The sequence below is a fragment of the Sorex fumeus genome, unplaced genomic scaffold (assembly GCF_029834395.1).
Source record: "Sorex fumeus unplaced genomic scaffold, SorFum_2.1 ptg000043l, whole genome shotgun sequence".
Taxonomy (NCBI): domain Eukaryota; kingdom Metazoa; phylum Chordata; class Mammalia; order Eulipotyphla; family Soricidae; genus Sorex; species Sorex fumeus.
The window spans coordinates 26,681,454-26,703,069 of NW_026606100.1; the positions used below are offsets into that span (position 1 = coordinate 26,681,454).

A 21,616-nucleotide genomic window follows, 5' to 3' on the forward strand; every position below is an offset into this window, starting at 1 on the left:
TGGTTTAAAGGATCAACCAAAATATTTCTTGCCCAGAACTTAATTTTTGACAAAACTTCTTTGATGTAGTTCACTGGAGAGTATGGAGTTAGGAATTAAAAAGTGCGTTTTGTCTGACTAACATCATAAGAACCATCAAGAAGTTCAATTGTTCAATGATTCAACTGATTTTATAACTATTGGTCATGATAAAAAATATTTTAATAAAATGCTTAGTGGATGGTAGAATGGTGAATGGTATGCCGGGTTTGATTCCGCCCAGAGTAATTCCTGAGTGCAGAGCTCATGTAACTGTACCAATTAATACAGGATGAAATGTTTTCCCACTCGTAGCAATAAACACTCAAAGAATGGTGTGGCATGAAGTCATTGTACATTCTACAGTTACTTCAAATATTCTTTGTGAATTTCTTCAGCGATTACTACAGAAATTGAATGAAGATAATCTGGAAGATGTGTAGCTGTTTTTGGACAATGTAAGCCTGCATAAACCTAGGAAGTATGTGAACTTGTTGGTCAGGAAAGACACACTTTATTATTTCTACCTCCATAGTCCCCCACCCCATGCTGAAAACCTTCGAAGAAACTTTCTCAAAATTAAATTCATGGGCTGGAGAGATAGTATAGTGGGTAGAGCATGGCCTTGTATGCGGCCAACCTGGGTTTGGTCCTTTACACCGCAGATGGTCCCCTGAGAACACTGAGCACAAGAGCCTGGAGTAAGTCCTGAGCACCCCTAGGTGCGGTCCCAGTCCCTCCCCCTCCTCCAAAAAAAATTAAGTTCTCTGTGAGAAATATTTTGGATTTTCAAACTGTGAACATTTGGTAGGTGCTATCAATTATTCTGTTATAACTACTATATCTATAAATTGTCATGATTATTTTATGAATATGTACATGAAATTAACATGAGCACCAGTAAGACCATTACAAATGAAGCATTTATAAGTATGACATTAAATAACTATTTATTATACATATGAAATAAAATATTTCCTTTTAATAATATCTTCATGTTAGATTTATGTGTATTATAAAGCTTTTAACCTGAGAAAGGGTGAGTTTGATTTGCAAAAGGGTAAATCCAGAGTGCAAATGTATAAATTTAAAGCGCAAACAGATGAATGAGTTGGTTTACAAACAGGTGAATTTGGAGTGCAAAAACCTGTACACCCTCACCTTGTCAAATTACTACACAGATTCCCATAGAAGGGAGCCCTCATAGTAACTAAGCAATTTCCCTAGTGTCAGACACTCTGGGATGTGAACATGTCTCTAGAACAGATGTCTAGAAGCAGGATTCAGGTCCCAGAGGAAGGGTTTGTGAATTGTTAATAGCTTCCCTCCCCACAAGGATGCATCCCAGTATCCTCACAGTGGTGTAAGGCTGCACCTGCCAACACCTCATGCTGCATATACAACCTCTTCATGCCTTACTAGTCCGAAGGGCAAGCTCATAATTCCACGAAAGCACTGCCAGTGTAGAGATCCCCAGGAACAGAGCGTTAAGGAAAGGAAGGGGGCAGTGTTCTTTGGTGCAGCCACTAGAAAAATTAGAGTTTCATCCCTGAAGCTCATTGCTCTATTTTTTTAAAAAAAAAACCTGAAGGTGGCTACTGTTTAGGAGAATGGGCACCTTTGCGTAGTAAACCAGCTTTGTGGAGGCAGTGGGTCCCCTGAGATGAATTCTAGCTGATGAAAGTGCAGGAGGGATTTCCCCCCCAAGAACACGGCCAGGAAATAAATGCATGCTTTTCGAAAGTGTTTGACGAGCAACGACTCTGCCCCCACTGCAGCTGTTCTCTGTCCAGTGACCCGGAGCTGCTCCCTAAACATCTCTGGGGCTCACTTTATGACTTGATAAAGAGCCTGCAGTCTAGACAGGCGAAAAAGACAAGCACTTGGAAGCCAGAATGGGTGTCCAGGGAATACTGCAGCTTAGGAAGGGAAAGCGAATACGCGCCACATCTATTTCCTTTCTCTGTCCTGACCGCTCCCAGCATCCATCCTGGCTCCCCACATTCCACTGTGCCCTGAGCAGGGCATAGAGGAAGACAAAAAGGAATGGTGGGCACTTGAATTCCAGCCCCCTAAAACTACATTAAAAAACAACCTTTTGGGGGGGCTGGAGCAATAGCACAACGGGTAGGGCCTTTGCCTTGCACACGGCCGACCCGGGTTCAATTCCCAGCATCCCATATGGTCCCCTGAGCACTGCCAGGGGTAATTCCTGAGCGCAGAGTCAGGAGTCACCGCCGGGTGTGACCCAAAAAGAAAAAAAAAACCTTTTTTTTTACAATTACAAGAATACCAAAAAAGTATGGTTTCTTTTCAATGTTTTCTTTCCCTAGATAGTTTTAACATGAAAAGCACAAGGTATTGTCATGATGATATTTAAGAAAAAAATACAGAAATTATTTAACAATAGTTTTGTAGGGTGTTGCGGGAATGTGGAAAGAGAAGGTGTCAGGAATGGAAGTTTATTAGGATGGCTCCTTCTTAACATCCTGAAATAGGACTTTAAGAGCTCATAGCCCTCCGCAAACAGCTCTAATGGTTCATTTAAAAAAAAAAAGTCAGAAAGACAGAATCTGAGGCTGTTGTAAATCTGGAGGCCTCAGAAGTTTGCTGCTTCCTGGGAGGCCCCCTCCTGCCAGGGGCACCTAGAGAGGAAGTGTCTCTGATTTTCATGAGAACAAGACACACCGGAGCCAGGGAGGTCAGCCTGTCTCTGTTCAAAAGCAGAGGCTGTGGCTCGCCAGCCCACACTTCCCTTGCTTTTGTCCGGGGGACGCTATTCCCATTCCGCCATTCAAGCTTTCAATTCTTACAAAGGCCTGACTTCTGAGTTCAGGCAATGGGCATTCTTCCTGACAAAAGATGATGCGACCTCCAATGGGCATGAAAAGCAGCAGGCCCAGCTGAACCACGGTTCTGACAACAACCAGGCACTTGTCAGTCCAAGATGACTGTCCCTACCCCAGTGAAAGCATGAACACCGCCAAACTGCAGCTCTTTCTCTAAAGCAGAGATGCGATAAACAGGAGCTCTTCCATCTGTTCTTGCCAAGGTCCTGCCGGGCTACTGTTAATGGAACTGGCCCCACAATGCCTTTTGTGGCTGTTCCACAAAGGTACAAATGTCAAGGTTACACATATTACAATTCATACCCCCCTTCATCTGAGCCTCACCTCTTCCGATCATCCTACCACAGCACAGGCAATGTAGTTGCATATACTCCTAGCTACTTGCACCCCACTGAAACTTCTGGAGAGCAAGAGCCATACATTCCCACTATGCCTGATACCGACTGGCCGGCCTCCCATAAATATTTCTTGAACAAATACCCCGACTCAAAGCATGTGCACTGCATAAGCCTGGGGAATGAAAGCAAAGGACTTCTAAAGGGGAAAGAAGTTTCTGTCACAAAAGATGAGACCATTTAATCCACATGCATTCCTCCTCCCCGCTGCTCCAGCCTAGCTCTCTGGTTCATACAGGTACAACACTGAAACCATCCTTACCCTGTGCTTTCATCAAATAATAAATAGTGATGTCAAAATTATCATGATTTACTACTGACTATTCTGTCACATGGACATGCCATGATTTATAAAACCATTCACTAATAGAACGGAATAGAACTCTGATTCTTTTGCGGGGATTGGGGGGGCTCACATGGCAGTGTTGGGGCTACTCATAGCTTGGTGCTTTGGGGACCATGCAATGCTGAGGATCAAACCCATGCTTCTCACATGCAAAGCTTCTCTCAGCCCTCTGAGATACCTCCCTTGATCCTGCATCAAATTTTTTAATGGAGGGTTTCCCAAGGGGACCTGGGGGCCACTCCCAGAAATACAAGGTCAACTGAACTGGTGTTTAGTGGTGTTTAGGCCCTACAGTGCCAGGGACACCAGGATCACCCCAGCAGTGCTCAGAGACCTGCAAGGCCATCACAGGAGTGGTTGGGCATCCACAGGGCTGCATTCGACTATAATCAAGAGGCCTGTGGTGCCAGGGACCAAACCTTGTGCACATGCATTGGTTGACACATGTACCCTACCCCCTGTACTATCTCTCTGGTCCCCTCCACCTGATTTGTAATCAATTCAGAAATCCAGCTTTCTAACTCACAGCTAATGTACAGCAACAAAGAGCCACCACCCCAGCAATGCCACTGGGGAACCTCGCCTATGAAATATTTGCTGAGTGGGTGAGTGGCCAGAGAGATGAACCAAGACAAGCTAACCGCAAAGTAAATCTGAAATTCAGCAAGAGCAGAGACCAACCGAATCAGAGCACTGGGCCAGGAAGGCGGATTATTATTTGTGACGGTCTTGACATGCCCAATCCACATGTCCACATAGAAAAGACAAGACCAAGTCTGTGGAGAAAAGAGAGCTGAGGTTCCGCTGCAAGCTGGCAGCCAGCCCCCAGATGCACTCTCCTGACTCTGCAGTGAGGGGTGTCAATGTGCAGCCCTCCACCAGCTCCCCCTCATCTTGCCTACATCCCCTCCACACTGCTGTGCAGAGGACAGGACCAGACCAGCAGACAGCAAGCATTGGAGGCCACTCTCGGGAAGCCCCAGATCTTTTTTCTTTTTGGGTCACACCAGTGATGCTCAGGGCTTTGCACTCAGGAATCATTCCTGGCAGTGCTCAGGGGACCATATAGGATGCTGGGAATCAAACCCAGTTTGGCCGTGTGCAAGGCAATTACCCTACCCGCTGTACTATCGCTCCAGCCCCAGCCCCAGATTTCTCAGGGAGCCAGGGGTACATCCTTGCCTCCCCTTGACTCCTTGGAAGTGCCCAAGAAATCCTTCTGTCACAGCCGCTGCTCTTCCCAAGAGAGGGTGCTGGGTTCATGGTTACATGCACCCATCTGCTCCCTACCTCCCATCCCTGCATCTGAGCACAGATCCCATTCCAGCCTACTGCCTGGTCCTTGTGAAGCTCTGGAAAGGTTCGATCGCCAGGATACTTCCTAACAAAATTTCTCTCTCACAGATGAGGTTTCCTGGAAAGAGGAGGCTCAGATGCCAGGACAGACACATCTGACCAGGGACACCAACAACCTGTTCTACAGCTCCTGCTTCACCGATCTCTGCTTATTGGTTTACTTCTTGCAAGTTTGGAAAACGTTTGAGTTTATAGAATTTATAGGTAGGCATGAGCTCTTTCCTTTTTTGTTTTGTTATTGGTGGTGTACCCTTGGTGCTCAGGGCTTACTCCTGGCTCTGTGCTCTCAGATTACTCCTGGAAGGCTCGCAGGAGAGATTTATATGACCTGCTGGGGATCGAACCTGGATTGGATGCATGCAAGGCAAATGCCCTACCTCCTATTGCTACTATACCTACTACTGCTCCAGCCCCTCAATGTTCTTCTCTCTCTCTCTCTCTCTCTCTCTCACACACACACACACACACACACACACACACACACATCTCTGGTATTTCGGTATTTCATTTGCACAAAAACATGTTTGTCCACTTCCCTTTTTTCTTTTTGGGTCATACTGGTGATGCACAGGGGTTACTGCTGGCTCTGCACTCAGTAATTACTCCTGGTGGTGCTCAAGGGACCATATGGGATGCTGGGAATTGAACCCAGGTCAGCCGCATGCAAGGCAAACATCCTATCCACCGTGCTATCGCTCCAGCCCCTGTTCACTTCCCATGCGAAGCATCAAGTCTCAAGATTTTTGAGCTGCAGACAAGCTCAGACTGTGCTTGAGCTTCGTTCAGATTTCCCGGGAAAAGAGGCAAAGGAGCCAAGTTCACGTTCAAACCCTAAGCATAGAAATGCATGAGGCGGGGCTCCAGGGCAGGAGAGGTAGACTAGATGCTCGCTGGGCGAAATGGGAGCTGGAGTAGGGGGTTGCCAAGGAGACTAGCAGACTAGCAATGACCAAGGAGACAGCTTAAGTGTTCCTGGAGAGAAGCACTTTCACACTGGGGTCCCGGAAGGCTCGACATGCACAGAACGTGAACTGACAACCCAAATGACCAAACACGCAGGCCCAGGCTCCATGTCAGCGGGCACAACCGTCTGCTGCCTTTATTTATCTTTTCTGGGGCTTGGGGAGTGGTGCTCTGGGGTTACACCTCCAGCCCTGGGCTCCATAGTCACTCCGGGCAAGGCTCTGGGGGCCATGCAGTGCTGGGAGCCAAGCCCAGACCTCCTGCGTGCAGAGGACGCACAAGTCCAACTGCCTGGCCTTGGACCAGAACCATCATCTCCGACTGGGGCCCCTTCCGGCCTCACCTCTCCCATTCTAGCCTCCACATATCATCAGCATTCCCCGCAATTTCCTGAAACCTCACCCTTCTTCAGTCAACAAAATCCAACCCCCTCAGCTGGGCACAAAGGTCTTCGCAGTGAATGCCAACATCACTTTCTAGACTCATGGTTTTCCCCCCACCCCTTTCCCCACCCCCTTACCCTGGCCCGACATATCCCTCAGCCAAGCAGCACCCTCTATCTGTGCTGGACGCATACAGCGGCACCCCTGGGCATGGCTCGCCCTCCAGCCTGCATGCCCTGCGCACGCTGCCCCTTTTCCTGGGCTCTGCCTCACATCGCCTCCCAGAGCAGGCTCCTAACTCCTCTGTAGGTGTCTGAAGGAATGGCACCTCCTCCAGGAAACGCCTCAGACTTCCTCCTCAGGCTTAAGTCACTCTGACCGTTCAATTCCCCAGTTCCCTTTGTAATCTCCCTGGTGGTCACAACGGGCAGATTGTGAGCAAATTCCTCAGCCCTTGACTCTGAGTTTACTCAGGATACATTTACTGAGGCAGGAGAGAATTAACAAAGAACTTTGCAATCAGAAACACATGAGTTCAATCCCTGTTCTGCTCACGTCTGGGCCTAAAGAACTAGAGAAGCTGCTTCACTTGCTGGGACTTGGGGCTGTGAAAGGGTATGAGGCACCTGCCACCTCACACAGCCCCCCCACCCCCACCATCCAACTCCTGCTCCCAACTGCCGGATCCCTGCACTCCTTTTCCCACTGTGTCCAAACTGCCCTGAAGCGCAGGTGTTTCAGCCAACCCCTGGAGCTGGTGCATAGAACAAAACCCCCTGGGGCTGGAGCAGTGGTCCAGTGAGGGGGCATGAGGGGAGGGGGGAGGGGTCATCTGCCTTGCACACGGCTGACCATTCGATCCCCAACATCCCATATGATCCTTCAAGTCCACCAGGAGTGATTCTTCAGTGTGTAGCCAAGAGTAAGCCCTAAGCATCGCCTGGTGTGGCCCCAAAACCAAAGCCTCCACACCTCCCCAAAAACCTTCCCCCTGAAATAAACCCCACCAAAACCTACCTCCTTCTTGATTCTGTCATGGAGTAAATAAGACATTGTAAAGTTCTCAAAGAGTACAGAGTCTGCCCCAAGCAGAGCGTCAGTGAGTGGCACTTATGATCATTGTATTTTTCCAGGTCTGTGATGGTCAGATGCAATAACTGTTTTAATATTCTCTGGGGGGGGGGGGGGAGTCTCGAAAGTGAGAAAAACCAGTAGGATCTCAGAGGGAATGAACTCAAGTGGGAAAGCTGGGGACCTCAAAGCTCTCTCAGGTGGGTGGCCTGGGAACATAGTTATGGGGCAAAGACCTGGGGGACACCCTGGTCCCTGCTGTAGTATGGACTCTGGCTGAGCCTCCAGCCCGAGCTCAGCAAAATGGTCCTGCCACAGCTGCTGCTGTTTGTTTGCTGTGAGGTCACCTCCAGAGGTGCTCAGGGCTTACTCCTGGCTTTGCACTCAGGGATCACTCATGGCTGGGCTTACAGGACCATATGAGGTGCCAGGGATTGAACTCAGGTCAGCTGCAAGCAAGGCAAGTGTTCTACCTGATGTACTATCTCTCCAGCCCAGTCTGCTGCTTTTTAGTTTATTTTTCTGATAAAAAATATGCAGCAGGGCTGGATATCCAGGCACATGCCTTCATTCAAATCACGAGGACCTTAGTACCACAAATTCCTCAAACATGACCAAGTACAGCCCCAGAGGCACTCAGAAGGCCAGTAATGTGGATGCCAGTCACCCCAGGTGGGACGGGGTCTGAGCAGCGCCACATCCTCAGGTCCTTGCATTGAACAACCAGTCAGTTTGTCAAAAATCACCATCAGTGATTCCAGAGGCCCCTGAAAACTGCTTTAGGCTCCATTATATACCTTATGAAATATGCTATCGTCACTGTTTCAAGAGTACAACTGAGAGACATCAGTCACACTCTTTGTGTGGTGTGACCATCACCAATATCTGGTACCAAAACTCAGCACCCCTGGGAGACACCTTACCCCTTCCACAAAAACTCCCCTGGGTCCTGAGACATGCATAATTTCCTTGCACATAGCTGATCCGGGTTCCATTACCAGTACCCCATACGGTTTCCTAGTCTATCAGGAATGGTCCCTGAGCACAGAGCCCAGGAATAAGCCTTGAGCACTGCTGGCTGTGGTCCAAAATCCCCCCCTGCCCCAGACCAAAAAACTCCCCTTGCCCTTAACAATAAGCATTCTACCTCCTGCAACTCAGAGATGATTCTGGTACTAGTGGGATCATACATTCCCTCCTCTCATGGCTGGACTATTTCACTCAGCATAATTTTATCTATATTTATTTATTTATTTATACATCACACCCGGCAATACACAGGGGTTACTCCTGGCTCTGCACTCAGGAATTACTCCTGGCGGTGCTCAGGGGACCATATGGGATACCAGGAATCGAACCTGGGTCGGCCGCATGCAAGGCAAACTCCCTACCCGCTGTGCTATTGCTCCAGCCCCTCGGCATAATTTTATAAGGTACCTCCATGTTGCAGAGGATATCAGAAGTTAATCCCATTTTTAAGACTGAAAAATATGCCAATTGTGTAAAGAGCACATTCTTTTTATCCATTCATCAGTCAATGAACACTTGGGCATATCTGCTTTTTTGTTTCTATGTTTGCTTTTTGGGTCACACTTGGTGACATTCAGGGCTTACTCCTTCCTCTGTGCTCAGGAATCACTCCTATCGGGGCTTGGGAACCAAATGTGGTGCCAGGTTTTAAACCTGGTTGGCCACATGGACAAGTGCCTTAACCCCTGTACGATCTCTCCGGCCCTGGGCATTTCTGCTTTTTGGCTGCTGTGTGAATAATGCTGCTATGAACAGGGGGATACTAGCATTTCCTGCAGTCCCTGCTTTCAATTGTTTTTGGGGGGGATCCACACTTAGTAGTGGAATTTCTGAGTCATCTGACAGTTCTGGGCTTAGCCTTTGAGGAGCTGAACTGTCTTGTTACAATCCTCATCATGATGTGTGCTGAAAGTGGGTAAAGGACCAAACACGATGCTCTCTCAGTAGGATCTGTATTGAAAACCATAGTGCCCAAAAGGAGAGAGAGAGGGGAAGGGGGGGAGAGGGAGAGGGGAAGTGAGAGGAGGGAGGGAGGGAGGAGGAGGAGGAGGAGGGCCTGCCATAGACATTGGTGGTGCGAAATGTACACTGGCAGAGGGATGAGATGGGTGCTGGAACACTGTATGACCAAGACCCAGTCATGAAAGTTTTCTAACTGTATCTCACAGTGATATGATTAAAATAAAATAAAAGAATCCTCATCATACCGCCCACTGAATGGTTCTAGGATCATCTCTATGTCCACTGATACCTCTTCTTTGGGGTAGCAAATTTCAGAGTTTATCCCTAATTGTGGATCGATAGCACAGCGGCAGGGCATTTGCCTTGCACGCAGCCAACAGGGCCGACCCGAGTTCGATTCCTCCGCCCCTCTCGGAGAGCCCGGCAAGCTACTGAGAGTATCTCACCCGCACGGCAGAGCCTGGCAAGCTCCCTGTGACGTATCCGATATGCCAAACACAGTAACAACAAAGTCTCACAATGGAGACGTTACTGGGCCCGTTCGAGAAAATCGATGAACAACGGGAGGATAGTGCAGTCTTAGGGAGCATGGGTTCTCAGACTCCAGACTCTGGGCCCTCCCGGGCAGAGCAACCTTGGGAGCAACTCACACCTTCTGTACATTTCCTGTGTGGGACTCGGAAACTGCAGCCCCAAGTGCAGTAAGCAGGATGATGGGGCAGAGCCCAGGGGTAGCTCTCAGCAACAAGCAAAGGCCCAAGACCAACATGTCATTGTTTGCCAGGACTGGTGGTCCAGCCCCACCCTCAACTCAAAGTGTGAGGGTCTGAAATGAAGCGCTTGAGGTTTGTAGATAAAATTAGCTTTAGGGAGAGGGAACCAACGGACGCCATGCGGGAAGGTGGGTGTCCCTCCTGGAGTCCAAGCCTGGTTAGTTTGTCCAAAGAGGCCCTGAGAATTGGCCTGATTTACACACAGGTGGGGCTGGAACGATAGCACAATGGGTAGGGCGTTCGCCTTGTATGCAGCTGACCCGGGTTCAATTTCTCCACCCCTCTCGGAGAGTCCGGCAAGCTACCAAGAGTATCTCGCCTGTACAGCAAAGTCTGGCAAGTTACCCATGACGTATTCGATATGCCAAATACAGTAACAACAAACTCTCACAATGGAGATGTTACTGGTGCCCGCGTGAGCAAATCGATGAACAACAAGAGGACAGTGCTACAGAGCAACTCACAGGTGAGACAGGGAGGTCACGTCTGCGAAGATGCCCTCTTGGAGGGTAGAGATGTCATTGCCATGCAGGGACCTGGGGAGAAGAAGCTGTTGGCGCCACGTCCAGACACACTCCATGAACCAGAGCCCAGGGTCCAGCCTCCTGGGGGCAGCCACCACCCGCCCATCTCTGCCAATGCTCAGAGACCCGCAGTGTGGACACAGGCTCGGGAGGGAGAGCCCCGGATAACCCCAAGGCTCCTGCACTTCAGCGTGAGGGAGGATTTCATTTCCTAAATAGCTCAAGTCTGGGGCCTGTTTGTGGCCCAAAGGATGAAGGACAGGCCTGTGCCTTCCACTCCTGGCTGAGGAGCCTGAGGGGCAGGTTTCTACACGGTGAGGAAGTTACTCCAAAGACAGCTCATGGAGGAGAGGACCGCCAGCCCACCCAGGAGAGACTGAGAGTGTGGAGTGAGTCCACCAGCCTGCCTAGGTGGAACTGAGGCCTCACAGCAGGCAGGAAGGACAGCCAGTGCTGGTCCCCTGGTAACAGCCTCACAGTGGGAATTCTAAAAAACATTGCCCAGATCTCCTGCAGGCAAACACTGTCCACCAGAACCCAAGACTCCCTTGAAAGCAAGGGGCTACAACCGCTCCCCACTCAGACAGGTAACGACAAACGACAGCTTGGAGACCACAGCTCCCGTTTCTCAGAGCTTCCTGTTTCTTCCCAGGGGAAGCCCCAAACTTGGACTCTTGTCGAACCCCCACGGGTGAGGCGCTGAGTTCCCGGCAGGAGGGCCCAGCGGGAAGACAGACTCACAGCAGGCGCAGGGAGCGCAGCCCCTGGAAGGCCAGGGCCGGGATGCACTGGAGCGCGTTGTAGCTGAGGATCCTGCAATGGGGATGGAGGAGAAGCGGGGAGGTGGGGGAGGGGAGGGGAAGCAGAGAAAGAACATGTGTCACAACCCAGCCCAGGCTCTGGGGCATATTGTTGTTTTTTTTTTTTTTTGCCTTTTTTGGGGGGAGGGTCACACCCAGCGATGCTTAGGGGTTACTCCTGGAGTTACTCCTGGCAGTGCTCGGGGGACCATATGGGATCCCGAGGATTGAACCCAGGTTGGCCATATGCAAGGCAAACACCCTACCTGCTATGCTATCGCTCCAGCCCCTCTGGGGCGGTTTTGCTTTCAGCTCTTTGAGGCTGCGTGTGAGCTGGAGCTGTGAGATCCTAAGCATGTCACCTAATGCTGTAGGCCTTGAGCAGTTCCCTCAACTACAGACAAGGGACCCAAATGATACCAACTTGAAAAGGCCGCGGCACAGTGTCTGGCTCCCAACAAGACCCCACCTGGAGAGACAGGGCCATAGAGAACTGAGCAGCCCCTCGGGGGCTATGTCCACTTGTCCGGGGCAGAGGTGAGCTCACTATGAAGCTGATACCCGCCCGGCAGCCACCACCTCAGCCCAGCCCTCCCAGGGCACAGGCGACATTCTACACTAGGACGCAGGGGTGGTGAGAAGGTGCCACCTTCATCTCCACCTGGAGGTCAGTAAACCGGGGTCCAGCGGGTGAAATGACTTTATTTTGGTGTTTTGGGGCCATGGCCAGCTGGAGCTCAATTATGTGAACTTCTCCAGGCTCAGCACTCAGGGATCACTCTTGGTGGTACCTGGTGGGGAGGGGGCAGGGGGACGTCATCTGAAGTGCTGGGGATTGAACCTGGATCAGCCACCAGCAAGGGAAGTGCCTTAACCTTGGTACTCTCTCTCTCTCTCTCTCTCTCTCTGGCCATAAAGGAATTTTTTTTTTATTAAATAAGTGGGCTGGGAGAGACACACAAACAATCTCAGAACCAAGCAACTTGCTGCAAAGATGCCTCCAGACTTTGCAATAGGCCACTTTTGCCTGGCTACTCCAGACAGGGGCAGGTGCTGTCCCTCCACCTGCCCCCTAGGAATCTCGGTGACCACCATCTTCCAAAACCCAAAAAGAAGCCCAGGTATGCGGGAGCAGTAGTGGCAAACGCTAGGCCTCATGGGACAGGGGAGGAGCTGGTCCCTCATCTTAGCCCCGCCCCTATGGGACTCTGAGATGATGCCTATAAACTGCCCCCGGTACATATTAAGCTCCTAAACAGCCATGATCCAGAGACATACAAACAAATCTCAGAAATGAGCAGCTCACTGCAGAGATCTCTCCAGACCCTAATTATTAAAATTTTGGAATTTCAGGAGCACACGGCTGCTCTTGGGTCTGCAGGACATTATATGCTATTCATAACAAGCAATACAAAACAAACTGTCTAGCATTGCCTCTTTGGTAGGTTTGAGTGGTGGTGGAAAAATTCCAAATAATAATGGTGGGACTGGTGTTGAAATATTGAATGTAATCAAAGTAGAGAGAGAGTATTGTGGAATTTGTCTGCCACACAGGCAGGGAAGGGGTTGGGATGGGAGGGATACTGGGGATTTTGGTGGTGGAAAATGTGCACTCGTGAAGGGATGTGTATTTGATCGTTGTATGACCGAAACTCAAACATGAAAGCTTTGTAACTATTTCATGGTGATTCAATACAAAAAAAATTTTTTTTGAAAAATCAGTAGGCTGGTACTCTGATTTAGTGTTTCAGTCTCCAGAACCCTCAGGTTAAACCTGTCTCCTCAATGCTCCCAAATTAGCGACTCCCTCGAGGGCAAACACAGATCAACTATCAAGGAAACTGTATTTGTAAGAACCCCCAAATGCCCATTCATGCACCGAAGGCTCATTCCTCCACCCTGTGGGATACAGGTGCTCACAAATAAAAAAGGAAGGAACCACCAAGATGTGCCATAATGTGGATGAATTTCAGAGACACTGTGTGGGCTGAAAGAAGCCGAAGGAAAACTGGGGATACTGGTGCTGGGGAATTACGCTGGTGCAGGGATGGATGTTGGAAGACTGTACGCTGAAGCCCAATTATGAACAGCTTTGCAATGCTCTATCTCACAGCGATTCAATAAAATAAATTATTTTTTAAAAAATAAGCCAAAGAGGGCTAGAGCGATAGCACAGCGGTAGGGCGTTTGCCTTGCACGCAGCCAACATGGCCGACCCGAGTTTGATTCCTCTGCCCCTCTCGGAGAGCCCGGCAAGCTACCGAGAGTATCTCGCCCGCACGGCAGAGCCTGGCAAGCTCCCCATGACGTATTCGATATGCCAGACACAGTAACAACGAGTCTCATAATGGAGATGTTACTGGGCCCGCTCGAGCAAATCAATGAATAACGGGAGGACCGTGACCGTGAAGCCAAAGAAAAACTGGGAGGCATTGAATGAGTTGGATAAAACTCTAGGAAATGCAAACCCAGCTACAGAAAGTGGGTGCCCAGGTCGGGGAGGGATCAAAGTGTCTGGGAATTACCAGGGGCAGAAGGCAGCTTTGAGGGCTCATGGAAATGGTCATTCCTCGATGGTGGTGATGGTTTCATGGGTGTGAACCTATGTCAAAAGGTAGCAACGAGGGCTGGAGCAATGGCACAGCAGGTAGGGTGTTTGCCTTGCACGCGGCCGACCCGGGTTCGATTCCCAGCATCCCATATGGTCCCCTGAGCACCGCCAGGAGTAACTCCTGAGTGCAGAGCCAGGAAGAACCCCTGAGCACTGCTGGGTATGACCCAAAACGTTCAAGAAAAAGGCACCAAACTGAACTCTGAGTGTGCGGTAGTACTGTAGCATTGTCCTCCCAATGTTCATCGATTTGCTCGAGTAGGCACCAGTAATGTCTTCATTGTGAGATTTGTTACTATTTTTTTTTTGCTTTTTGGGTCGCACCCAGCAATGCACAGGGTTTACTCCTGACTCATGAATTCAGGAATTACTCCTGGTGGTGCTCAGGGGACCATATGGTATGCTGGGAATCAAACTCAGGTCAGCCGTGTGCAAGGCAAATGCCCTACCTGTGCTGTGCTATCGCTCCAGTCCTGTTGTAACTATTTTTGGCATATTGAATATGCCATGGGGAGTTTTCCAGGCTCTGCCATGCAGGCGGGATACTCTTGGTAGCTTGCTGGGCTCTCCAAGAGGGACAGAGGAATAGAACCTGGGTCGTCCGCAAGCAAGGCAAACGCTCTACACGCTGTGCTGAGTGTGCAGTAAGATATTAAATCAGCCTTCACGAGAGAGAGAGAGAGAGAGAGAGAGAGAGAGTAAAAGGGAATGCGCCTCCCACAGAGGCGGGGGGGGGGGAGAGGGTGGGATGGGAGGGACACTGGGATCATTGGTGATGGAGAATGGGCACTGGTGGAGGGATGGGTACTCGATCATTGTATGACTGAAATACATAAGCACAAAAGTTTGTAAATCTGTAACTGTACCTCATAATTCATTAAAAAATTTAAAAATTTTAAAAAATCAGACTTCATAACTCCATTATGAAATACCGACAAGAGAAATGAGACATGCTTGTCATGGCTTAGGTGACCAGGATCTCAGCACTATGGACAGCTCCTTGCTGGCGGGGGGGGGGGGGGGGTGTTTGGTGCGTTGGGAGATTCCTGTAGCTCCTCAGCTCTCCTCAGGCTGGGACAAGGAGACTTTCAGGTGCTGCCCCATGTCCCCTTGGGGGAAGCATCACTGACTAAGCACCACAGCCGTGGGTCAGGGCTTCATCAGTGTTTCCCGCTCGCAACCCTCTTTGGCCTGAAAAATGCAATGAGGGTAGATGCTGCCAGAAAGCCCTCAGATTCACAGTGCACTTGGTTCCTAGTTAAGTTTTGGTCGTTGCACCTTCAGAACCCTTTCCCAAGCCCCACATTCAGTAACGCTGGGCTGGCCAGGTGGCTCAGTGGGATGGCACCCGCCTGATCAGTGGGAGCCTGCATCTACCGCCAGCACCAGGAAACAGGAGGCAAGAGCACGAGAGTGACTGTCACAGGAGTTAGTGTCAGGAGGGAGGAATAAGGATCGGAAGGGACAGAGCAGGGATGAGGTGTTCACACACATTAGCTGTATGTGGTTGGTTCAACTCGGCATTTCTATCTCCTGCACTTTTTCAAACCTACACAGTGTTTCGCAAATAAAGTATTTTTTGAGTCTTCTTCGGGCTGGCACAGTCCTGCCAGGTGAGGGAGCCTGTGCCCTGCGGGAAAGACTTGGAGGCTGTAAAGGTGCCCCTCACCCCCACCCCACCCCACCGCCCGCCCTCGGCCCACACTCACAAGGTGGTCAGCTGGCTCATGTTGGTGAAGGAGGAGTTGCTCAAGGAACTGATCTTGTTGTTACTCAGATCCCTGGAAAAAACAAACATGGGGCCCCCTGGGAAGAAGCACCCAGCTATCCCCAGCCCTGCTCTGCCGAGGCCACCCCAGCCGGCGGGCAGGATGGGGGCACTTGGCTCACAGGAGCCTCTTGTCCCCATCCCCTGTCCATTACCCAGAACCCCCTGGCTCTGACCCTCTGCGTAGATGCTCCCATGGAGAACCAACAGCTCCCCAAGTGTCAGGAAGATGGGGTTTCTCCCCTCTTTGTTTTTTTTTTTTGCTTTTTGGGTCACACCTGGCAATGCACAGGGGTTACTCCTGACTCTGCACTCAGGAATTACTCCTGGCGGTGCTTGGGAACCATATGGGATGCTGGGAATCAAACCCGGGTCAGTTGCGTGCAAGGCAAATGCCCTACCCGCTGTGCTATTGCTCCAGCCCCCTCTCCCTTTTTTCTTGCGGGGGGAGGGCGGGGGTGACCCCATTTTACACATAAAGCACAGCATGTTTCACATCAAGTTAGGGGCCCCTAAGAAGGCAAACATCATCCTCTAACTCTGCCTTGGCCCTTCCATCCTCGCGTGTGGTTAGTAATTATGACTCTGGAGGGAGGCGGGGGGAGATAGGGCTGACTGCCCAGCCTGGAGTAGGCAGGATTGGTGCAATGAGCTGGCACGACCACTAGGTGGCAAAGCAGGTCTATGTGCAGATGTTCCCAGAGAAACGGGGTTCAGTGGGGGAAAAAAATAACCAGGATCCTCCCAAGAGGGGCGTGTGGGAACTCAGGGGAGTGAGAGCCACCAGAGCTGGACGTCCACAGCCCTCCTGTCCTCTGAGGGGCCTGAGGTCCTCAAGGGCCAGGTACTCACACAAGCTGCAGGTACTTGAAGGTGGACAGCTGTCCCGGAACCAACGTGAACTGGTTCCCGTCCAGGTAGCTGGGGAGAGCGCAGGGCTATTAGCGTGGCGTCCTCCTCCCCATGAAGACCACCCAGCCAGCCCAGGACCACCGCTGGAGGAGAAATCATGGGAATGTCTTGGGCCATTTGACCAGGGGCCACCAGATGGTAAAACCGGCTTTGATGTATAGCCATTTCCTCCTGCCCTGCCCTCTCGACCTCCTCCCTGATGGGGGGGGGGGCTCTCCCTGAGACTCAGTTCAGACCCCTGCCCTGCCCCCTGCCGCTCACACCCCCGACACACCTGCTTCAAGACCCCTCCCTCCTCACTGGCCGGGGCCTGAGACCCACCAACAGAAGCCCCACCTGGCTCAGGGGGTCACACGCCCTCCTGCTGCCCCGACCCCACCAGTAGGCACTTCCCTTCCTCACCATGCAGGCAGTGCGGTGGGGGTGACCTTCATCCCCACCACGGCCTCACCCCCCTGCTCCTGCCTCAGACTCAGGTGCAGCCCCTCCTCCTCTCCCCCCTTCCAGCACCCACTAGCTCCTCTGCCACCTGAGTGGCTGTCCTCAAGGCCACGTCCACCCTAAGTGCTCCCCAACCCACAGCATCCCAAGACTCCACAAAAATAGAGATTTCAGGGCGCCAGGGGCTGTGTATCCACCCCTCATCCAGCCCCCCAATGCCTGCCACACACCCAACCACGCGAGCTGGAACGTTGTTGCGCCCCCAGCCCAGAGCTCACGCCCTGCTGCTCTGTTTCCCCACAAAGACCAGAAAGCAGCTGAGTCACAGCTTACATGTCAACACCAGCCCTGCTCCACGCACCCGAGAGGCCCAGCTCACTGCGTTTGGGCTCGGGGCCACACCTGGCAGTGCTCGGGAACTGGGTGGTGCAGGGGTCGCACCTTCGGGTCTCCTGCATCGACAAGGTGAACTGCCTCCCTGTCCCTAGAAATTCAGATCTCTCTGGGAGCCAGAGTCCCTGCCCAGCCCCACCCCCACTGGCTACTCACAGCTCTGTGACGTTCTTGGGGATGCCCTTGGGCAGGGCCTGGAGGTGCTTGTTGCTGCATCGGACCACAGTGTCCAGACAGGCACATTCCTGGGGGCACTGAGGCCGGGGAAGGCAGCCCACTTCCTCCTGGCCTGGGGAAGAAAAGGCGGGAAGGCTTCGAGTCTCAGACGCCCTCCTTCACACGCCCCCGGCCCTCCCCCGTCTCTGCTCTCTGCCCCTTTGAATGAAAACTCATTTTGGCGAGCTCCCTCAGCTCAGACCTCGTTGTCCCAGGTATTTTATTGAGCACGGCCTCTTTCCCGGGGGTAGGGGTGTCCCTGGGGCCCCAGCAGGACAGCACCCTGACTGCAACTTCCTTCTCTGTTCATTCAGAGCAGTTCCTGGCGCCAAACTGGTCGGCTGAGTGGATGCGAGAAGGGGTGACGTGCCTGTTACTGAGGCTGCAGGGATCCAGCCGTTGGCCTCAGGCAGAAGGCTAGTGGGGAGCAAGGCAGCCTCGGCTCCGGCTGACAGAGACAACCCCAGCTCCTCCCCCACGCCCGGGTCACCTACTCAGGCGGTAACAGCTCAATAATCGCAATTTAATTAACCAATAATAATGAACTCGGTCATCGTTCATCCACTAATGAGCTCGATGATATCCCCCGTGTGCTTTCCCAAAGGGGTCAAGGAGGGATGACAGCGCTGGGTGTGAGGAAGGGGCAACGGTGAAGCCCGTGTCGGAGGAACTGAATCAGCAATGCTGGGTGTGGGAGCCCAGTGTAAAGATGGGGACTAAGGGAAGAGGTGAAGCCTGCGCTGCAAAGGCCACGGGACCACGTCCGAGCTGGCTGCCCACCCTCCACGTCCTGTGCTGTCCTTGATGCAGGGACGGGGAGAGGAGCTGCACAGCACGACACGGGGGGACTCAGCACAGCGGCCCCCGAGGCTGGCAGGAAGGCAGAGACCGTCCCCCACAAGGGCCTGAACCAGCTGGGGCCACGATGCTGACTCCCCGCTTGCTTTCATCTAAAAATCTTCCCCACTGGAGACTCCCCGTGCTCATAAGACATGCGGCCCATGTGGAAGTTTGCTCTGCTCAGAGCCTGCAAGCTCCTCTATCCACACACACACACACACACACACACACACACACACACTCACACACACAAACACGTGCATGCACACAAACACACACTCACATACACAAACACACAAACACATACACACATGTACCCAAACACACACCCAAGCACACACACAGACACATGCACACAAACACACACAAAACATACCCGCACTCACACATACACACACTCATGCATGCACAAAAACAACACACACTCACATGTACAAACACAAACACACATACAAACACACACTCACATGCACAAAAACAACACACACTCACACATATAAACACGCACATACACACAAACACACACAAGCATACATACACACACACAAACACACATACACACAAACACACACACATACACACATACACACAAACACACACTCACACACAAACACATATACACACACAGACACATCCATACTCACACACATGCCTAGGCATCACACCTTTCCCATCTTAGTTTTTTAAAGTCTCTCCAGCCTCCGTTCCACGCCGTCATCCCGTGCTGCCTGCCCTGGGTCTGGACAGAAGCTTCAGTAAGCACTGCCTGACTCTCTCCCTTGGCCTAGGGTCAATTTCTCTTTATGCGAAGAGCCCAAGAACAGGGGTCTCTGAGCCACACCAGGGTCCCCTCACACAACTCTTCTAGGAGGCAGTTCTCTTAGGAGCATTCCTGGGAAGGCCCCCTGAAGGGCGAGGGCGACCTCAGTCTCTCTGGGGACAGAGCAGGCTCTCCGAGCTCCTTCTCTCGCCCACAGTTCCCGCCGTCCTCGGGGCCACACCTACCACCACAGCTCCCACCGGCATGCCAGGCAGGGGTGTGGGCACCCATGGGGGTCTCTCTGTACCTCACCCCTCCCCTCCGCAGGAACCCTCCACCTTGGGGTACTGCCTCCCGCTCTGCACCTGCCGGTGCTGGCCCTCGCCCTCTCCCCTGCCACCGCCCTGGGGGCCACAAGTTACCTTCCTCACACCTAAAGTCGGGGAAGGCCACGTCCTGCAGGGGGATCTGCCGCAGGAAGTCGGGGTTCTGGCACCGCGGGTTCCCGGTCACGATCTTCCTCTTGCGCAGCCAGTCCCCCAGCCAGGCCAGCTGGCAGTCGCAGTTGAAAGGGTTGGCCAGGAGGTTTCTGCAAGAGGCACGGGGTGTGGCCCAGGAGACACTACCGGCTGAGCCTCTCCGGCCCCCACAGCCTCTCTCCCAGACCACAGCATTCTCCAGCAAAGCCGACCTCCAGCACCGGAGGGGACTTTCCCTCTTGGGGACCCTGCTTTCCACCACCCTCGGGGCCCCAGGTACTGGGAGTGAGCCTGTTAGTGATCCCTGACTCCTGCCCCCGGGGAGGCACTCACAGCGTGGACAGGGCCTGCAGGGTGTCGAAGGCGCCCGGGGCGATGGTGGCAATCTGGTTGTCGTAGAGCGAGAGGAGCCGCACGTTGCGCAGGCCCGTGAAGCTGTCGTTGTGGATGCAGCTGATGCGGTTGGTCCTCAGCATCCTACACACAGGGGCAGGGAGAGCCAAGGTGCCCTGGGTTTCAGCCACCCCTGCCCTGGCCACAGAGTCCCTCCTGGAGCCACAGAACCTACTCAAAGGGTGCCACAGCACCAGGATTCTGGCCCCCGGGGTGCCCCTCAGAGCCATGACTCTAAGGCACTGTGCTCCCTGGCACGAAGCACATGGGATCAATAAAATGCCATGGCTCACCACCGTGTTAGCAGGATCTGTTCCTGCAACTATTCCTTTTTTTTTTCTTCAGTCACACTTGGCAGTGCTCAGTACTTCTGGTTCTGTACTCAGCAATTACTCCTGGCAGTGCACAGGTGGACCATTCGAGATGCTGGGGATCCAACCCGGGTCGGCCGACTGCAAGGCAAACGCCCTATCCACTGTACTATCACTCCAGCCCCCTGCAACTATTTCTGATGGATTTTGTTTGTTTTTGTCCTGGGGGTCCTCCCAGGGAAACTCCCGGCTCAGTGCTCACTCCCAGTCACTCCCAGTTGTGCTCAGGGGACTATCAGGTATCAGGGGTCAATTCCAGGCCTCGTGCTTGCAAGCATATGCTCAGCCCATTGAGCTCTTTCTGGCCCCGACCACTATTTTTTGTAGGCAGGAACAAAAAGCAGAAACTGGCTCCAAAAATCCTGCCCCTACTTGCTCCTGCTCACCTTTTACCTACAAACCAACTTGGAGTCTAAGACCTATTCCAAGTTCCGGTTCAGAGGGAAACACGCAGAAAACCTACTGTCAGCAGCTGTGTCCTGACATCCCCAGCCCAGCTGTCCTGACCTCCCGTCACCCCGTTTCTCAAGAAGCCCAAAAGTTTCAAGTCCCTCCCACCACGAGCATCAGTGTTCCCTTAAAACAAAGGGTCAGGAGGTGAAGCCGAGTGGGTTCCTGCCCATGCTGCACTCTGGCTGCAGTAAAGCCTTCCCCTCTCGAGCGTGACCACGTTTGGCTTTCGAACTAACGGGGAGAGTGGGTGCTCCTCCGGGTGCACCCTCCAGACTGTTCCTTCCTGAGTGGCTTCCTGCCCACCCTTCCTGGACCCCACAGACACCCGGACCACACTCTGTGTCCACGCCTGGGGTTTTAGGTCTCCACCCCAAAGTGCCCACAATGTCCATTGAATCATCTTTCAATTCTTGGCTGTGACCTGCAGGAGCCAATACAACCCAGACCACCTGCTCAGCCTAGCTCGATCCCCTCCTCACAGCCGAGAACGGCACCCCGCTTTGCCCGAC

At 52.2% G+C, this 21,616-nt stretch overlaps 1 protein-coding gene across 1 annotated transcript in view; it reads right to left on the minus strand.

Moving 5' to 3' along the window:
• The window catches only part of SLIT1 (slit guidance ligand 1), a 159,793-nt gene that overhangs the window by 16,750 nt on the left and 121,427 nt on the right, over window positions 1–21,616 (minus strand). Inside the window, exons 19-25 of the mRNA XM_056120767.1 lie at window positions 20,224–20,367; window positions 19,834–20,000; window positions 17,752–17,884; window positions 16,702–16,770; window positions 15,791–15,862; window positions 11,412–11,483; window positions 10,611–10,682 (exon numbers count right to left, since the gene is read on the minus strand). Coding sequence (XP_055976742.1) covers window positions 10,611–10,682; window positions 11,412–11,483; window positions 15,791–15,862; window positions 16,702–16,770; window positions 17,752–17,884; window positions 19,834–20,000; window positions 20,224–20,367 — 729 coding nt within the window. The remainder of the gene's footprint in view (window positions 1–10,610; window positions 10,683–11,411; window positions 11,484–15,790; window positions 15,863–16,701; window positions 16,771–17,751; window positions 17,885–19,833; window positions 20,001–20,223; window positions 20,368–21,616) is intronic.